We start from the raw sequence: 20,254 nt of genomic DNA, 5'->3' as shown, positions 1-20,254 counted from the left end.
AGACCTCTCGATCTCTGTTAATAATAAGCAAGTATTTTACCAATTATTTCGTAATAAATATATCATTTACCCAAAGCTTAACTTTGATTAATCAAATGTACTGAGCAGTCATTCCAAACTGCTATGTTGTTTACAGAACATTTCAACCTGATATTTAATAGTGAATATCTCACAAATATGATCACTTATGGTGGTACAAGATAACCCCTTGGATCCATGAAAAACTTGAAGACATCTATGAAATATATTGGAGAATAAGGATCATCAAGAACCAATTGTGATGTATTTGTTAGATTAGGTGAAAAACTAATCTCCCAAGAACACCTGCATGCATAACCCTGTCACATGGATGAAGCAAAGAACAGAGGCAAGGAAAAAATAAGGAGGCCAAAAAGCCAGATCCATCTTATGGACATGCAAAGAGCAATATCTCATATAATCCAATAAGTGAATGTTTAAAATACAAAGAGGTGAATCCTTATAAAGGAATCACGAAACCTGAAAAGGGAAACTAAAGCCTAAAAAAGCTAGGGCTGCACAATATAATTAATAAAATATTAATTATATGCACCTACAAGATAGCTTAAGAAAACTAGAGTAATAGGCAACTTAATTAATTAAATCAAAGTGATTTAATTAATAAGTTAGAACAAATAATTACTCTAACACCCCCCCTTAAGCGAAGCTTGGGAGGAAGCTAACCTAGCACAACTATGAAAGAGAATTGGGTCCCGGCAACAAGGCCAGATCAGGTACCCAATCATAACAAAATCTCTATAAAGAGGAGAAATAGAGAAAACCAAATGGGAAAAACCCTACTCCAAAAAGAGATAGAAAAGAATGTTCCAGAAGAAGGAACAAAGAGATCAGAAGAGAATCATTGAAGCATGAAGAACCGCAAAACTCTGTCAAAATGCTGATCTGTAGAACCTCCATGGAAATAGAAGGCACGAACCATCAACCAAAGGAACCTCCATGGAAATAGAAGGCACGAACCATCAACCAAAGAAGCATAGAACAGCAATATAACCTCCCCTTAAGGCAGGTGAGGTGACAGGCAGCTGAAAAGATGGGCCAAAAATCTCCTACAACACAGGAGCCAAACACATCGAGAGTGAGGTACAAACACAAATAAAGGCACGTGTCATCGACATTGCATGAGGAATTAGAGAAAGAGGGCCTATAAGCGGCAAACAACTATCCCCCCCATGGCACTTTATATAATAGTGCGAGTACAACGAATCACAATGATGAAAAGGATCCTGAAACGCAAGAGTGGCACTTTATCTCAGTGCGTTGCATAAAAATGCTTACAATGAATATCAACAATGATCAGAAAAGACATAAGGCTGAAACAACAGAAGGTAGAGCCCAAAACGAAGCAACTGAAGCAACAAAATCGATCCCCGGACCTGAAACAAACAAGATATCCACCAGAATGCTAAAATGCAAAAGACTGAATAGGATGTGCCTGGAATAGAATCTGGAACAACAACCAGCATCACTGGAAAGAGCATAGAAAGAGCTTTCCAACGATATAAAGAAGTCCAAAATCGGAGATCGGAAGCTCAAGATACGCCTCCCAGAGTGCAAAATAGAACATCCGGCTTTGACTGCCAAAATAGGCAACCAAAATGTATCAAAAGTCCAAATAACTAGCACCATCATGACGGGCTCGGAAAGAGCTTTCCGACGATATAAGATTCATCAAAAAATACCTCTGTATGACAAAGATATGGCCAAAAAACCACAAACAGCTTTTAAAACAAAACAAATTATAGAAATGATGATTTGAAAGCCGTCAAATTTCGGCCCAAAGATGGATGACGTCAGCACCTGCGGCTGTTAGACCTGCTTCAGTACCTTGCTGATGTCACTTCTCTGTCATACTTTGCTGATGCAGCATCCTTTTTTGGAAGATTTTGAAAATGTTTTTTTTAAACAAAAAACAAAAAACTTTGAAGAATTTTTGCAAAAAAAACAAACGCTTTTTTTAATAAAAACTCATGAGCCTTTTTTTAATAAAGCCTTTTGATTTTATGATTTATTTTTTTAATAAAAAAAATAAATCTTTTCTTCGGAAAGCGTGCCCAAATCTGGTAACAAATTTTTGCATCAAATTTCAACTGTGTCCAAATTGGACAAATTTTATATGGAAACAAGGGTTTTTGGGTGCTACGAATCCAACGGTGAGGTCCATTTGGGCTCAAAATGCACCGAAAAAATGACCCCTCCAAATCCAATACAAAATAATTCTAAAAATTGAAACCCTCTGAAAAATGCAACTTCTGAAATGCTTCAACAAACCACGAACAACGAGCAGCAAGCTTGCTCTGATACCATGTTAGAATCTGAAAAGATTAATAACCCAGAAAACTAGTGCAAAGAGTAAATATCTAAACTATGAATGCAAATGATACAAAATCAAAATAGCATCATAGAGTTAGTCTCCAAGAGAGTAATGCAAATGCTGGAAGCAAAATAGCATTAAGAGGATGCAAAAATAAGAGATGCAAATACAAGCCAGGTAGCATGCTTATATAGGCTAGGAAGAGGGAGGAGGTGGCAACACCAACCAATGAGGAGATATGTGAGTTGCACATTGATTCTACAGTTGCAGTTGGGAGAGCAGATCATCAGTCACGACTCTATATGTTTTCTCACTTTGTTCCTGACCCTCCTTTGACTGTTTCACTCACTCACTCTAATGATGTGAGCAGATTATGGCATGAGCAGTTTGGCCATCTTAACTTCCACTACTTGCATTAGCTTAACCAGCAGAGCATGGTCATAGGGTTGCCTTCTACTTTGACATTGGAGTCACTTGGAATACATGATAGATCTTCTAATGGGTCAGATTCACTTGAGCAGTCTTCTACCTCCACTTCTGATGCAGAGAGTGATTTAGAGGACTCACCTCCTTCCTCTCCTAGTCATCATTTACAGGTTGATGATTCTCCTCTAGATTCTCCATCTTCCGGTCCACTTTGGGCTAGACAGACCTTGCAGTTTACAGGTGATTGGGTTGGGGATCCATCAGACACCAAGCAGACTCGTTCACAATTCCAGGATGCTCTACATATCTTCATTGCTACTGCCTCAAATCCACAGTCCTTTCATGAGGCTTCTGGTATTTTTGAGTGGGATACAACTATGCAGGAAGAGTATAGTTCCTTGATGAGGAACCACACTTGGGATCTTGTCCTTTTTCCTAAGGGAAGAAAACTTGTTCGATGCAAGTGGATCTACCGGACAAAATTTGCAAGCTTTGCTGGAGGTGCGGGATGCTACATCTTTTGGGGGGGCCTCTTCCTCTTACTTGGAGTCCTAATTTTCTTTGGGGAGTCTCTTTTCTCTCTCTTTTGGGGGAATTTTATGTACATGGGTACCTCATCAGGCTTGACTTGCCGGGACCCATTTCTACATCCACCTATGCTTCGCTTATGGGGGGGTGTTAGTGTTGTTTTTTAAAAAACTACAATAAAGTTTATTTGCCCCCCCCGAATCTCTCAAATAAGGAAACTAAAATCTACTCTTGCACATAGAAAAGCTCTGTATGACAAAGATATGGCCAAAAAACCACAAACAGCTTTTAAAACAAAACAAATTATAGAAATGATGATTTGAAAGCCGTCAAATTTCAGCCCAAAGATGGATGACATCAGCACCTGCGGCTGTCAGACCTGCAAAATTTTGGTTGCCTATTTTGAGATTGAAACCCCAGAGAAAAAATGTTTTTGTCAAAACTTTTCTGATTCTCAGGATCATCCAAAGATGCAAGAGAAGAGCATACTTCGTTTTTCAAAAAACAACACTAACACCCCCCCATAAGCGAAGCATAGGTGGATGTAGAAATGGGTCCCGGCAAGTCAAGCCTTATGAGGTACCCATGTACATAAAATTCCCCCAAAAGAGAGAGAAAAGAGACTCCCCAAAGATAGCTTAAGAAAACTAGAGTAATAGGCAACTTAATTAATTAAATCAAAGTGATTTAATTAATAAGTTAGAACAAATAATTACTCTAACAGTATTGAGGCCTACAATGGCCATTGAATGTAATAACAATTATGTAAGGGTCAAATGTCATTGGTCCTAATAAGGACCATAGGACCAAAGTTGTAAAATGGCATAAATGACGCCAATTGGGTTTGTGAGAGAATAAAGAGTCTTAAAATATTTAATAAGGTCAAAATGAGACCATATTTATGTTATTAGGAGGTTAGAAAATCATTTATTTAAATCTTAAACTTTGAATTTTTAAATACCAACGGTTAGTTGGTTCCTGGCAGTTACTAATGGTTTGGGGAGTTGGGTAGTTGTATAGGCCTTTTGAGCACATTAATAATTTAATAAAAATTATTGTATTCTAAGGAAGGAGGAAAAATGTGTGTGTAATTTTTTTGACCAAATTCTCAATAAAGAATTCAGATTTCTTGCAATTTTGTTTAGATTTCAATTTGATTTATGATCACAGTCTAAAACACATACTTGTTGCATTGAAATGGGATTTAATTGCATTCATATTGGTGTCTTGTATATTTTGAGATCATTTTGAGGCTTGAGACTTTTAATTCTTATACAGTTGTGTTGATTGATCCAAGACAACGTTGGGGAAAACTAAGGACTTTTGAGAGTTTAATGGACTTTTGACCCATTCGTCTTTATGATTTGTTCTATAACGTGTTTAATGGTTCACAGTGTATTCTTATGATATACTAACTTTCTTTTGGTGACTACCTTATAATCATAAGGTAGTCACCAAAAGAAATGAGAGCACCTTAAAAAACTTTGAGTTTTGTTGTGTTTGAGGTGTCAACATGTAATAAGTCCTTGTGGCAACAAGTCTAGTAAGAATGAGCCAAAGAAGGACAATTTTTGTTGTGAAAAGTCCCAAAGTTGACATAGTGTAATTAGGTGGTCAACTTGGGTCAACATGGTCAAAGCATAGGTGAACAAATGTGAAGTGTTGGAGTCATTAGAACAAGGTTTTGGTTGAGTTGTAACAAAGTTGTCAATGTTGCTCAAAAGTTACGAAGTTGCAACTTGACAATATGTGCAACTTTCTGGCAACTTTGAGAATTTGACACCTATGGTCTGAGAATCAGTTGGAGAGCTCGCTAACCATCCCAAGAGCTTATAAGAGCCTTGGAAAACTGAATTTGATGGGTTGGCAAGCAATCTAAATCAGCATTCTGCAAGTTTTTACTGTTTTTCCTGCATTTGACCATACATTTCAGTATTGTCCTTGATTGATGATTGCTTAAATCTTTAGTAGTAGTTAGAGTTGTGAATTAGCTTTCTTTTGCAACTGGTTTGAGGTCCCTGAGTGCTCATTGGTGGATTTTCCGTGAGTTTTTGTGTAAGTAGGTTTAAAACCCTCACAAATCAGGGTTTGTACAGAATAATGGCGTTTTACCAGACATTCCACAGTTGAAAACTCCCATGAATTGGTGGAATGTTAGGTCAACCTGTATAGATTTCATTGTTGTTAAAGTTTGAATGGTTTAGACTAGTTTGGTAATTTTAATGGGAAGCCCTAGGCTGATCACTGTTTGGTGGTGAGCTACGAAGCTAGTGCAAACACCCAAGCAAGTGGGTTGTACGGATTGAACAAGTGGATCCATACCTGGATTAATGTTCTTTGATGTCTTACAGACTTGAACTAATGATTAGTTTGATGGGTTGAATCCCCTATGTGGTATATGAAGACCAAGTTCTGAATCTTGTTCAGGAAGGTCTAAAAGCCTTAAAAAGGAGGGTTTTGTGAAAAGGTGGGTAATTGGAAGAGCCCAGATGCCAAATTGTGATATTGTTTAGAGCATCCAAATGTCTGTCTGAAATGTTCAAGAGTTTGTACCCTTGCTCAGCAAGTTTGAGAAAGAGGTTGGAAAAATCAAGAATGGAGGCCTAATTCTAGTAGGTCAATTAGGCCTAGTTTACCTAGCAAGTTGTATCTTGCCAAACTGATGCAAACCCACAACTCCACCATTTCAGAGGTGAAACAAGTGATGGAAAGGGACTCTTAGGACCAATTGGGAAGATGATTCTATTGGTAGAGACCATTGTGGTTTAGCCTTGTTTGGTGAATAAGGTTGCCTAGTTGGGAACTAGGAAATGCAAGATTGATTGGTTTATTAATTATCTTGGGAAGGTGAAACCTAATCTTTGTAGACCTTGGGAAGGTCTAGGATAGATACCCTTGGAGGGATCAAACCCAAAGCAAGAAGAGAAACCACAACTCACCTACTGTCTCTGCATCACATCCCCATGTTCCACTAATATTTAGACATGGCAGTAGAACACACTAAACTGACAAAACTGGAAAGATGTTAAATTCGAGTGTGTTTCAGATTGTGGGGGAGAGAAACTAAGTGGTAGATTAGTGCCTTCCTCCAATCGGGCGATAAAGTCCTTGAATTCATTCAAAAAATGTAATAACCAAAACCAAAGGTGATAGATACCTCGATCAATATACCACAAAAGACTATGCCTTTTGAAATGCATAGGTAAGTTGGGCTCGGCTCTACAAATACATTCAAAATTCAATATATAGTAGCAAAATATAAAATGAATCAACTAAATAATCCATGAGTTTACCTATCTATTCCTTTCATTATGTTGAAAAGATACCTTATAGAAGCCTTGTAACGATTTTAGAGTCACAAAGTTGACCAAGTAGACAAGAAGCATTCATAAAAATATACCATAGACAAGGAGACATTCAACTTAGGAGATTCCACCTTTAATTCTTCAATCTATGAAGGTTACAAGTGTTTATTACAAATTTGGGATGAACCCAGATCATTGCAATATAAAAATATCTCCACCTAGAACTCAAGATTAAAACCCTAAGGAATCCTATAAATATCCCCCTTTTTTGCTACCGTTGCAATTGCTCTCTGTTTTCCCTCTTCTTTTTGCCCAATGTGCAAAATATATCCTTAAACCACTCAAAGATCTTGGGGAAAGAATCATGGTTGTCTATAATTTTATAGGCCTTCCATGCTTACTTGCATCATCCTTACATGGCTCTACACTTGCCCTTTACATTATCGACCATATGCTTTTACACACTAATCATGTCTTAGAGGGGCCCAAAGGCTCAAAGATGCATTTGGGAGTCCTCAAATGGTGAATCATATTCATTACAAGGCCATTAATGATGTCCCAGGCTGTGCATGAAGGTAGGTTGAGTTTTTCATTTGGACGACAAGGTTTTGAGGCTTTGAATGCCAAAAGCGGAAGAAGGAAAAAACTGCCTCAAAGGTACAATAAGCATTCAACAATATGAGAAGCTTCAAAATTTGAAATTGGACTTGTTAGAGATGGCATGCTATGCATGAAGTTAGATTGGTCTGATAATATGAAAAACTTTGATACCTTGAAATTTGTAAAGTGGAACTTTGGTAAGAAAAGTTTTCAATTGAGGAATGAATGCATGGATGACCAAACCCAAGATATTGAATTTTAAGAAAAATGAACTTAGAGGGGACAATCAGACTTTTCTAGGATGACATGACATGTTAGATGGGTATGACAGTATGAGATTCATTGAAACCTCATTATTTACAAAGTGTTGTTTTGGGAAGAAATAATGGCAGTTGAGGAAAGGATACATGGATGACCAAATCTAGGATCTTAGGTTTCAAGTAAAATGAGTTGAGTGGAAAGCCGAACTTCTTAGGAATTGCATGTCTTGCATGCTAGACATGATAAGTTAGATAGGTATGATGGTATTAGAAACCCCGAAATCCCAAAATTTAAAAAATCGCAATGATACCCAAACAAAAGCCAAATTACAAGGCATAGACTACAAAAGAATCCTATAACAAATTTTATGAAAGATATATGATAAATGATAAACATAGTTTGAATGAATACCTTTAGAAAACTACTCAACATTGGGGACATAATGAATGACTTTTCAGATTGGTTATCAAAAAACGGTGGATAGGGCCAATTACACCTGTTGTGGAGCACAATGAAGAAAAATTTAGACATAAAGTTGAGGTGCTAATGTGGTCTACATGGCTTTTGGGCTGCCTGAGCCTTGTCTAGGGTCAGTTGTTTCTTTAGATGTCTGCATTGTCTGCTTGTTTTATCAGTTGGTTTCACAAGGAGCCATCCACTTTTTGTCAAGGAGCATGTCTGTTGGGTTTAGAATTCAAGTCTTTCTAAAATTATGTACTTTATAACATTGCCGGATCACACCTTAACATATTCTTACCTCGTAGACTTCAAATAAAGTGTGAAAATTATTTATAAAATATATATAAAACCATAGTCTGATTCTCATAATTTTTGTGGATTGTTTTTGTTTTCCTGAGAAAAGCTTTGTGCGACTCTGAACAATTTTGTTGTACTTTTGGTCTCATTGTAGATTTGTAAAAGCTCAGTGATGCTTTGTTAGCTTACTTTCTTTGATGACAATTGCATATGGATGTGAAGAAGTGAATTTGTCTTGCATAAAGATTTCTTCCATTTAAACATTATTGCTACACTTTTCACTGTACGTGTCATGAACATCTCTAACAATACTTGTCTTTTGAGTAACTTGACATTGTGAAATGTATTTATTCTATAGTGATTACATTTTTTATACATTGTGCAATATTCTTTATCATTTCATCTGTTTGTAGTTTAGGCTGCACGCCTGATACAGAATTTTTCCATCAGTAATATTTACAGAAAATCTGACTCTTTAATAACAGAGATGGACCTTGTGTACAAGAACTACTTGGATGAATGGGCAATGGATCCAAAAGTGAAGTGTGTCCTTGTAGAGAGCAGTTCTTCTCGGGCATTCTCTGCAGGTAAGATCTAGGATTTAATGCCTTTCATTGCATGCTGATAATTGTAATAATGATGTCTTCATGATTGTCATCGAAGATTATTGGTGAAAATGAATTAACTACTTGTATTTCCTTATTTTCACCATTGATTGCCTGGTGAATTTGTTGTTTATGGACGTGTTTGAGATTTGATTGTAATGATCAATGCAGGTATGGATATAAAAGGTTTGGTTGCTGCTATTCAAAAAGACAAGAACACTGATCTTGTCCAAAAGGTGCTTTCATGAGCATGATTATGTTGATTGATGAAGAATTTATTTGCTTTTGGCCATAAAGTAGGAACTCCCAAGTCAAGCATATGCTTTGAAAAAGGTCATAGTCCTGATTGTACCCTGCAGGTGGTGATGTGAAGTGGATGACAACTGGACAAAAAGAATCGGGAATGTTTGCAATAACCCCTAAGGTTCTCTTGCACATAATTTTGCTGTTTCATTAACATGCATGTTATCCTTTCAATAAAAAATAATTGGCAGAGCTCCTCAATGAGTTTGCTGGCATTATAAGACAAAACAGTAAATAAGCTAAATGTCACAAGGTAAATAATGGTATTTGCACTTAAGGCTTTAGTTTCCTTCACCTCTTGCAAAATTGTTTCTATCTGATTCTGCAACCATTTGAGTTTAAAACATCAAATTCAATTCTGAAGTTGTAATCATTAGTAGCATGGATCATTGGATGCTAATAATTGTGTCACAAAAATTGGCCATTTGAGTGCAAAGCTCAAAGTCAGCTCTGACATTTGCCTATGCCAGGTAACATATGGTAGCCTAAAGGGCTATCTTTTGATATAATTGCATTCTAATGAACAACTAATTGACTGTCTACTGGCTATGGATTTGCCACATCAACTCTTCCATTATCTAACAATGGAAGCTCCTCGTTCCAATTATCCTCTCTGAAACAATGATAAGGCAAATTTATGCCTTATTAATTGAGTCATTCAATCCCTAAATCCACATATACAAACTTTCTCCAAGCCTGAAAACTGCTAACTACCATCAAGAGCCATTGTCAACTAGAGTGGTAGCATGAGCTAACTGAGTAAAAAATCAACCGAGAGATATCTAGCTACTGCTACTGTAATTCCTTGGTCAGATGCGAACAAGGATCAAGTCTTAAGCATGCAGTTTTTCATTTGAATCTTTCAATAATAACTTCGATTCCCTCTGCACTGTTAGGATTTCATCCCAGGTCCATGGAGAAACATCCCAGAGCAATACCAATAGTATTAAAATAAAATCTCAATCTAGCTTGATTTATGTTTCCTTGAGATATTCCATCAATGGTTAGCTTGATAAAAAATCTCTCTCATGTCGAATCCAAGTGCTTGGCTTAGATTTACTAGCAGGGCCATCAATGTTCTTCTGGTCATAGTATCTGTCTTCTTGCCAATGTACATAAGGGCTTTGATATTAACCACCTTATTCCTTTTTGAGCATGTGTTTTAGAACATAAATTTACTATCGCTTACAAGTCTCACTCAAAAAATTTTGTTATCACCACATCAGTAGTGAGACCATTTGCAGTTGTATACAAGATAAATGACGTTAATAGATAGGACTGAATCTACATTTGTTCTTTTGCCTTAAAATTTGAAATGGTCCTTTCTAATTCACCAATGCCCCCATATTTCTAGTAGTGTTGCCATAAAGATTCATACTCACAGTTCTATGCTTTCGGAAAAGAAAACCATTGGGACGATGATCAACATATTAGCTTGGTGACTCTGCTTGTTAGCAATGACTTTTGGAAGAAACTGTAACAAATGTTTTTCTTTCTAGTAATGCAAAAAAACTTACTCCACGGTTTCTGCTGAAAATTGATAGTATGAATCTGTAAACTTCAAAGTCTGATGACCTCCTGGTTGTGTTAAGTCAGGTGCATTTACAGCCAAGTCAATTGAAAATGCAACACCCTTCCAAATGCTTAATATTAATATGAACATAAAAATTGTTCTTTTTTTAATCGCCATTGTAAAGACTGTGCCGTACCAGTTCAATTTTTAATTTTTTTTTTCTTTTGTAAAATAGACAGCAGAGACCTTGTTCTTCTTTAGCATGAAATAGCTTGATATCTTGTGATGGCGAGTTTTCCGGCTGTGCCCTTTGTTGGAATGAATCTCCTACATTAAATCCATATTGCCTGTCGAATTTTAATAATCTTATTGAACTTTGATATTTTTTTTATAGGATGTTGAATTGCTTTACTTGGTGGTCTGATTGCAATTATAATATGATGAACATTCTATTGCATCTGTGTTCGTATTTTTTATAATTAGCTAATCCATCTGTGGGTCATGCTCAAATTTATTTTTCAGTTATGTACAAGCATGAGCAGCAATGCAGCAGGATAATCACTTATTCTGTTGCTTCATGAAAGGATCTACATATTATGAATGGACAAGAACTTTCATCCATGTAATTGGCTTTCGTTAGCTGACATCATTTAGTTTGTGCTGATGTAAAATGCTAATGCTGATTAACATAGCAATAGCAGTAACACACTATTGCGGTTACCTCATTTAATTTTTGTTTCAGCAACTCCAACACGTTCTAAAATTTTGCAAATTTAACTTGATTTGGGGGCTTTCTACATATGCATGCTTCTTGATCTCAGTTCTATAGCAGATTTAATGCTTGTTCACTGCTGTGTGCTGCTAAACTTCAATCTAATTGTCTGGGCATGGTTTATTGGATGCTGGGCATCAATATTGCACTTTAGTAGAAGTTAGCTGGTTTTTTATTCAAGCAATGGCACACTTGCATTTAGCAGCTAGTTTTGTATTCTGCTTCAGTAGAAGTTAAAGCAATTGTAATTTATTTCTTGATGTACAAAGAAATTGTTCATTATCATCAATTAATCTACTTTATTTTGAATACAGTTGAATTCAGATTCCAATGTGATTCTTTGGGCGGGGTCAAAAAATCTTAAAAGGACAACAGCAGTGTAAACAGTATCTGGTCAGGTCGTTAAAAATTTAACTAGATTAATCTGAGAATGAATTGTCTATGTTAGGTTCCATCTGCAAGTTTTATCTGATCTTGAGTTGGTAATTTGATGCCTACTTATATTCAAGTTTGTCCAAGGGTCACATTTCTCCATTGTCAATCTGTTCATGGCCTCTTTCTATACCAGTTTGTGAAACAAGTATTTATTTTCTCCTGCCAACCCTTTCCCTGATGATAATGGAGCAAGCAGATGTGCTCATGTAAACAGTAAAACTACTGTCAGCTTGGTTGTTTTTTCCCCCTTAAAATTTTTGTTAAGGAATATTCTATTGTAGGGCATCTAAGATTCATCACGTTATCTTTGACCAAGCTCTTATTTGCTCTTCTTGTTAACAATCAAAAATCTATTATTCTTGGATCATTATATTAAGGCTAACATAACTAGGATTTATTTTATGCTATAGGTCTTTTCAGCAGAGTATACTCTTATATGTAAGATTGCTCATTATGAAAAGCCATACATCTCGTTGATGGATGGCGTAACGATGGGTTTTGGAATTGGACTTTCTGGTCATGGCCGGTACCAAGTTATTACTGAGGTTTGTGGTCTTGTTATAATTCATTTCTGCTATTTATTTACGTTGTTTGTTTCAATTTGTCCTATTATAAAGTTCTGATGTTTGGAGCTTTTTGAAACTCTTATTTTTCAGAGGACCCTTCTTGCAATGCCAGAAAATGGAATTGGCCTATTTCCTGATGTTGGATTTGCTCACATAGCAGCAAGGACTCCAGGAGATGGAACTGTTGGTATATGCATTTTTGCATCCCTTGGCTATTTATTGTTGTTGATGAAAGGCCTTTGAAGTACATCTGATTCTTAATTTCAATTCACAAGCTGTAAAACTTGGAAACATTTACAAGCCTCTTATTTAGCTATAAATGAAACTAGCAATATATTGCAAAACTCCAAAATCTGTTGAGCAGATGAATTTGGAACTCAACTCATGAAACTAATAATTAAACACATAACTTCAACAAATACATGCATATCCTCGTGTGCACAAGTGTGTGGGACTATGAATCAACATTTATTTGATAGTAAAAGACCTGTTGAGATTGCCAAATAACTAATTTTCACCTCACTATAAAAACTGAACATGAGAGACTTACCTTAAATATGGGAATGATGACAAGGCCGTAAAACTATTGAAAAACTCTACCAACTTAATAGTTAGTATTGAAATAACAAGATAGATAATTGATGCAGAGCATCCTGCAAAACCAACAATCTCCTAGGATCTTGCTGATCCAAACAACATCTCGTCATAAAGGCAAGTCATTAGAGGCATTTATCGATAGTCTTAACATCCTAAAACTCAATTCATCATCCCATCACATCCTACTTCTAGGCAACTCAATCAGACAACTTACCAAGTCATTGCCATTTTGTAACCACACCTTTGGTCTTCAACCAACATCCTTCTCATTACCCTGCACTCACAAACTTTAGTCATTTATGTTGACCATTCAAACATAACCTTGGTCTCTGCCTGCACACACATATTGTTAACAACCACCTTAATCTCCACACATTGTCCTGATGTTCACTTTCCATAGTTCTTATCCATCTGCATCTCAACTCATCACTAACCATCTTCTATGAGCCATTCATTACATATTACTGATCTTCTCCCTGTCACAAAATAACAGAGAATTCATGCGAATAGTCATCTAGGGCATCAATTTTCTCACAACACACAACACCATTTGATTCCAAACCAAATCCATGTGAAAGTCAAGTCAGTCCACTGCTAGAATCCAGAATATTACAATTTTCCAATGGTTAAAATGCGAGATATTAATAGACCCTTGATGCTACCTTTGTAAATGAGGGTTTGCAAACAGTTTGAAAAAACTCATTTTTTCTTTCACCATAAACCACGGCCAGACCCCAAATTTGTTTTTAATCGAATAAAATTCATCATATAACAACTTCAAATTGATTTTGGGGTCCATTGAATTCAATTACTAATAGAATCATTCACTGAAACAGAAGGAAACATGACTGATTTCTGAGACAATTAAGTTTATTGAACAAAATCTATTCTTACATTCAATAGATCTATTTATAACCAATACATTTCCAATGTCTTACAATGAAGAAATTTGCTCCCATGATCTTCCAACCACCCTTACATGGAGATTTACTTCCTCATTTTCTATCTCAACTCTATGACTGTCAATCAACAACCTGCAGATTGGTGACAATCAGAGGTAAGAAGGTGCTTTCCTTGCAATGCCTTCCTCCAAACTTGTCACCATGCTTGAACACGACCATCACAAGACTTTTATAATGCTCTTGGCAGTTACAAACTTCTTAACTGCCATTTGGACCGATCATCTAACTCTTTTACAACTTTTGAGTGCAATGGTGCAAAGTTGCATTGTGCAACTTTTACGTCTTACACCAAATAGCTTTGAAACTTGAAATTGACCCTTATAACACCTTGATATGAACTAAATGATTAATTTAACATTATATTTGTCACCTCACTGACACCTTTACATCATATTGACCTCCTAGTCCAATAAGGACCTTATTGACAACTTTGAGCAGCTTTTGCACAAACCATCACATTGCTTTATCAATACATCAATATGACTTGAATGACTCTTAATACATCAATATTGACTCAAATATAATCAAATGGATCATTTTGTGATCTTTGACCTCCTGTAGCTTAGGAGCTCCTGCACCAATTATGCTCAAAAACTATAAGATAAAAAACTTCTAGAGGAAAAGAAAAGAGTGGAAGAAGAATGAGACTGGTTCATCTTGAGAAAAATAGAGCAAGTAGATGAATTTCCAAAATGGTAGCTCAACTATTGATATCTTCAAATTAGCTTAGTTAGATGACAGGTATGTTGAAGAGGTTGAAAACTTGAAAAGAGCACGAGTGAAAAATCGTAACTCACATTAGAGGAATAATGTATTATTTTCGTCTGACCAAAATGATCCAGCAACATATGATGATGTGCAAGGCAAGCCAAAATGGGGAATATCAATGGAGGACTATAAGGCACGGGTTCCATGGGAGGGCTTGGGCTCCATTTTTGTGGAGCGGGTAGATCCATGATAAATTTTTTTTTTGGGAGGCTAAAGGTTTAATTGGAACCTTTTCCTACAAAATAGGAGCTCCGACTTTTTAGCCCTCTCAATTTGAGTGGGTGAAAATGGGGTGGGGCTGGTAATAGCCCCACCAACTTAGGGTTTTTTTTACCACATGTCAACAATCTATTAATTATTTAAAATATTTAATTATGATATTACTAGAACAGTGACTTCATAAATATAAAATTGACAAGTAATATTCATGAGACCACTAGCTTCCCTAAATTTAGGAGCTAACATTTTAAAGCTGAAACAAACGAAAATACTTCAAGGGACCATTCACCTTTAAATATTCCTAAAACTCTCAGCAGCCACCCGCTCTATTTTTAAGGAAGCCCTCCCTCCATGGGACCCCAGTCTAATTTATTAATTACTAATCAAACCCTAAAGCAATCTTAATGATCACGAGTTAAGCATGTTATCGTGGACAGGCATGTATAGAACTAATAACATAGTTGATTGTAGATTAATGGAAAGTGCTTTTAAAAATAGCAAGATGTAAGAAACAATATCTTATTTGAACACAATCAGTGCTATTTCATCTTTAAAAGCTTAGTTTGACTTAAAAAATTATCAGATGGATGCAATGAGTGTTTTCTTGAGTTACAATTTTGAAGAGGGAGTTTAGTTGGGGACAGTCTTATGGATTTGAGAAGAACAGGTAAAGTTTACAATATAGGCTTGCTTTGACAGTCTAAATAGGTAGGAAGAACATCTTTCTGAATTGTAAATTTAAAAGAATGCTGGAGCCAAGTATGTTCATTGAAGTCATAAAACTATGTTAGTTATTATTCTTTTCTTATACATTGATAACTTGATCCAGAGTTGGATGATGATTTTGTGATTGGTCTAAACATCATAGTTGAAACGAGAGGTCTAAGAAAATCAACGCATACAAACAATGGAACAGAATAGCAGAATTATATTCGCATATGCCAGACATACATTATGCTTGATAAGATCAGATGATTAATGATGAATGATAGATGATGAATTACAATGATCCCAGACGGGATATAAATACTATCCACCGAACCTTCTCGAAGGAGTCCGTCGGCCACAACCATTATGTCCGCTACAAACTATTTACCTGTCGGCTACAGAATACAGAAACATCGACGATAATCATCCCGTCGGCTACAGAAACATCGACGACAATCACTCTGTTGGCTACAGAAACACCGACGACAATCCAGTCGGCTGACAAGCTTCTTGAAGTCCTACAAAAGGAAGAGGGTTTTATTGTCACCAGCCAAGTATACTTGCAACATTTTTAAAAAAGCACAAGAGCATAATGAGGATTGATATCCACTTTTTGTAAGGCTTATAAGTTTTATGCCATACGATTATTTTGATATAAATGGTTGGCTTGTCAATACTAATGAATTTTCATCATGGGTTGTGTCAAGGTGTTATTTGAACATCATTGTTTACTTCTTTATACAATGATGAGGTGATTGATATTGTTGCACTGTTAGCATGGTGTGAAGCTTTATCATATTGAATCCCTTTTTCCATGTTTAGCTGGATCCATTTGTTAACTTGTCCATAGATGCTGATGCCATGGTTATTCCTTTAAGCTTCTTAAGATTCATCATTATTAAGGTTGTGTTGATAGGTTTGTTGTGGTCATGTGGGAAAACAAGTCTAAGGCTTATGCTCTAATGTATGAATTTCTGTAATGCTGTAATTTGTGCAAGTAAAGGTGATTTGGCAAGGTAGGATGCTTTGCTAAATGTCGACCGGAAAATTCCAAAATTTTGGGGAATAAATCACTGCACCATGCTGGCTCCTGATTATTTGTGTATAATAACGTTTTTTGCTGTTTTCTGCTCTATGCTATTGATATATATTAATGGTCAATAATGTAAACTTTGAAACTGCTTTTTGATATTAATTATAAACTATAGGAACTCACTAGTTTCCTGTGAAAGTGCCATTTGTAATACTGCATAGTAGTTATTAAAATTAGTGTATAATCTTAGTTATATATTCGATCTCATAACAATCCATGAGGCGAGGCGTGCAAAGATCTTAGCTCATATTGAAACTGTGATTTAGAAAAAATTCATTAGATGCTTCGACACTATCTCACATGCCCCCCCACTATTTAGGAAATTGAGGCTGGTTCAAATTTCGTTGATGCCTACCAGTGCTCCTCCTGTTCCTCTATTTAGGGTTTTCCAAAGGTCAGAAAGAAAACTGAAGGATACAAATTATTTCCATGTTGATTCTGCATGGACGTCACTTCCATTCTGGAATCAACCCTGTTTTGGATGATCCATCAATTTTGTGAATTTATTAGTGTTTTGTAGGTTTTTGCAATGATCTGTAACCTTTTTTTGCCATTTTTAGGGATTTAATAATGATTTTACTGCACTTTAAATGCAATACGGTTATTGAAAATTGTGTTAATGATTTTTTCATGTATCGAGAATTTTTTGTGGAAAAAATTGGCTGGCTCTAGGATTGAGGATTAATTGGATATAATTAGGTTTTTGTGCAGATTTATGCTTCTATGGTTTAAGTAAGTTATGATTGTGCTGCTGAAATCATTATTCAAGTTGGTATTTATTTTGCTTTTTGTTTGATTGTGCAATGTGATCACTTTATTAAATATTTGAAGGTTGAATTGGAAGTGGGAAATCAATATCAAGATTTTTATTGATTTATTTGCCCATTCAGGTTGATTTTTATGCAACTTAGCTATTTAATTCTTGGAATCTTGTGTTGTCTATGCAAAAATTAGCTAACTATTTGGGTTTTTCCAGTTGGAGGGTGCTGCTGTTTTTATATTTAACTGCTTTTACTCTTAGCGGCTTAAATTCATAAAATCTCGCTGGTTAGAGAAGAGCTTATTTTCAGTTTTTCTCACTTTGGAGAAACTCCCAGAAAATATTGTTCATTGTATTAGTAATTTTATATTTTGTCAATTGTCTTTTGTCTAAGGGGCTCAATTTTCAAGGATCTTTGTGTTATAGGTTGAGAAGAGGTTTTGCCTCACATATTGCTCTAGTTTGAGTTGTCTTGCTAAAGAGTAGTTAAAATGCTAACAGTTACAGAGACTGTGCTGCACTGTAAAGTTCACTTGATTAATAAGGCATGATGAAGTTGCATCAACAACTGTTTCTTTTTAATTTCTGTTTGCTCCTTGTTTATTTTTGCATAGTTCTTGTTCATTTAATTTACTTGTACATTCAAGCTAGAAGTAAGAAGCAGCACAAGGACACTCATTAGATTTGAATCGAAACTGGCTTTTCTGGAATGTTCACATGTTCGTAAAATAAAATTTGCATCAACAAAGACAAAATTTTATCCAGAGACAATTACTTTTCAAAAAGATATTTGAGAAGTGCTGGAAATGCAGCAAAGGGGAATGATAAAGAAAAAAGATGATACCTAGAGCTTGAGCTAAATGTAGAAACTCATTTTTGTAACATTAAAGTAGGATTATGCAGTCAACCAAGTGAAATGATTTATTAAAAAAGGCTGTCTTGGCATGACTGCAATAAATTATTGCAGTTTCTATTTAAATATAGCTTCACATCATTAGAAATTCATAGATCCAAAATATTGTTAAACTAAAGGTGGCAAAACAGTAATTCTTAGAATTCAAAACTACATATGGCCTGTGGAAAGCTGAAAAATCTTAAAAGTTAAAAAGCTATATAATTCAATTTCTTAGTTGCAGCTATATCTGAATATCCCTTCTTTGTTTGTCAAATAGCAATGAGCTAAACCTATTTCGAATACATTCTTTTCTCTATTAGTTCTGCATGCTGTTGGTTCTATGCTTGTTCAATTTTTTGAAATTGTTTATGCAAATAATTAGATTATTCTCGCAATTTGAATTTTGAGTGGGAAACTCCCTTTTTTTAGCAAGTTAGAGATTTTGGGTAAAAGTATCATTTGAGATCTATTTTTTCATCCACTTGGATACAATGAATTTACTAAATTATTTTTAGTTTTGTGCAGGTTTGTATCTTGCCTTGATGGGGAAAAGGATTTCAAATCCTGCTGATGCTCTTTATGTGGGCTTGGGCACACATTATGTGCCATCAGCGGATCTACCACCACTAAAGGATGCTTTCCTCAACCATGACTTGTATGCCACACAGCCATTTTGTTCTCTATTCATTTTGTGCTAGGAGAGACAATTTTTGGAGTTGGCTTTGGAAGCTCTGAAATGTGTTCTTTGTAACACTATTATTTTGATATATGTTTTTTTTTATCCCTTAGTTCACATTTTTACTGATATTTTTAGTCTTTTGACTTATGATTCGTAACTGTGATTATAAGGCTCCCATTGTTTCTTTTTAGGTGTTCTTGTATGTTAGTAAATTTTCTTTCTTCATACGTACCAGTTAGAACTCGTTTGAGACTTAATTTGCAGCTCACATGATCCGCATGGAGCTGTTCAGAAGCTATTAGCAGATTATGGCAGAGAACCTGAGTCAAAGTCTCAACTGCAGGTTCTCCTGCCATCAATTACAACAACTTTTGGTAGTGACAAGTCAATTGCTCAGTCAATAGAAGAACTCAGGAAACAACAGCTCTCTTCTGACGAAACAGGTTTGATCATATACCAGAACTATAATGATGTCTGCGGTTAATTTGTTTCATTAGCCACTACAAATATAAAACAGTAGCACATTCCGCTACATTTCTTGGGAAATGACTATGTTATTGTTGTAGATTTTAGTCCGAGTGGCAGTTAATTATTGCAAATTGAAAACTCAATGGAAATATAGTACTTCACACAATATGAAAAAGGTCGAAATATGATGGGAAAATTGTATCCCCAGACACAATTATTCTGATTATCTTTCGCAGTAGGTAACTGACCTTTCGTAGGTTCCATTTTGACTTGAGTATATGTTCTTACTTTTTTATTTCTTTTTGATATTGAGGAATTGGCACTAGCTAGGACCTCATTTATAAGATCTTAATTATGCAGCTTGAATAACTTGTCGCCTCATGAGCTGCCCTTACTCATGCAGCATTTGAAGCTGTGGATTCAAACCTATGACCACATCTGTGTCTTTCAATGCTTAAACATCCAATCTGCACGCCATGGGCTTACTCACATTTCTGATTTCAACTCACTCTCATTCTTGCCATACAAGTTATTAATAATCTATGTCCCCTGGGAAATATCCCTCCAAAATTTGCTCGTCTCTTATAGGGTCACTTCAGGAATGCAGGATTGGGTAGCAAAAATTCCCACCCCATCCTCAATTTAAAAAAAAAAATCAAAGCATTTGAGGGATGACAGTTTTTTG

At 35.7% G+C, this 20,254-nt stretch overlaps 1 protein-coding gene across 5 annotated transcripts in view; it reads left to right on the top strand.

Annotated features, from left to right (window-relative positions):
- The window catches only part of LOC149576301 (3-hydroxyisobutyryl-CoA hydrolase-like protein 3, mitochondrial), a 136,594-nt gene that overhangs the window by 35,885 nt on the left and 80,455 nt on the right, over positions 1 to 20,254 (top strand). Inside the window, exons 2-8 of one of the 5 annotated variants that reach the window (XM_089816771.1) lie at positions 8,712 to 8,813; positions 9,003 to 9,067; positions 9,191 to 9,255; positions 12,265 to 12,399; positions 12,511 to 12,607; positions 18,948 to 19,077; positions 19,366 to 19,544. In XM_089816771.1, the coding sequence (XP_089672897.1) occupies positions 9,208 to 9,255; positions 12,265 to 12,399; positions 12,511 to 12,607; positions 18,948 to 19,077; positions 19,366 to 19,544 (589 nt within the window). In that variant the 5' untranslated portion in view covers positions 8,712 to 8,813; positions 9,003 to 9,067; positions 9,191 to 9,207. Of the gene's footprint in view, positions 1 to 8,711; positions 8,814 to 8,989; positions 9,068 to 9,190; positions 9,256 to 12,264; positions 12,400 to 12,510; positions 12,608 to 18,947; positions 19,078 to 19,365; positions 19,545 to 20,254 lie in introns of those variants that run through there. The other 4 variants (XM_089816760.1, XM_089816757.1, XR_016361425.1 and 1 more) reach the window with 4 other exon arrangements.

This window comes from Cupressus sempervirens, chromosome 1 (genome assembly GCF_028749045.1).
Source record: "Cupressus sempervirens isolate cs-2001-9-10 chromosome 1, ASM2874904v1, whole genome shotgun sequence".
Lineage (NCBI taxonomy): Eukaryota > Viridiplantae > Streptophyta > Pinopsida > Cupressales > Cupressaceae > Cupressus > Cupressus sempervirens.
The sequence above is the reverse complement of the archived record's forward strand: the minus strand, read 5'-3'. Positions and strand labels throughout refer to the sequence as shown.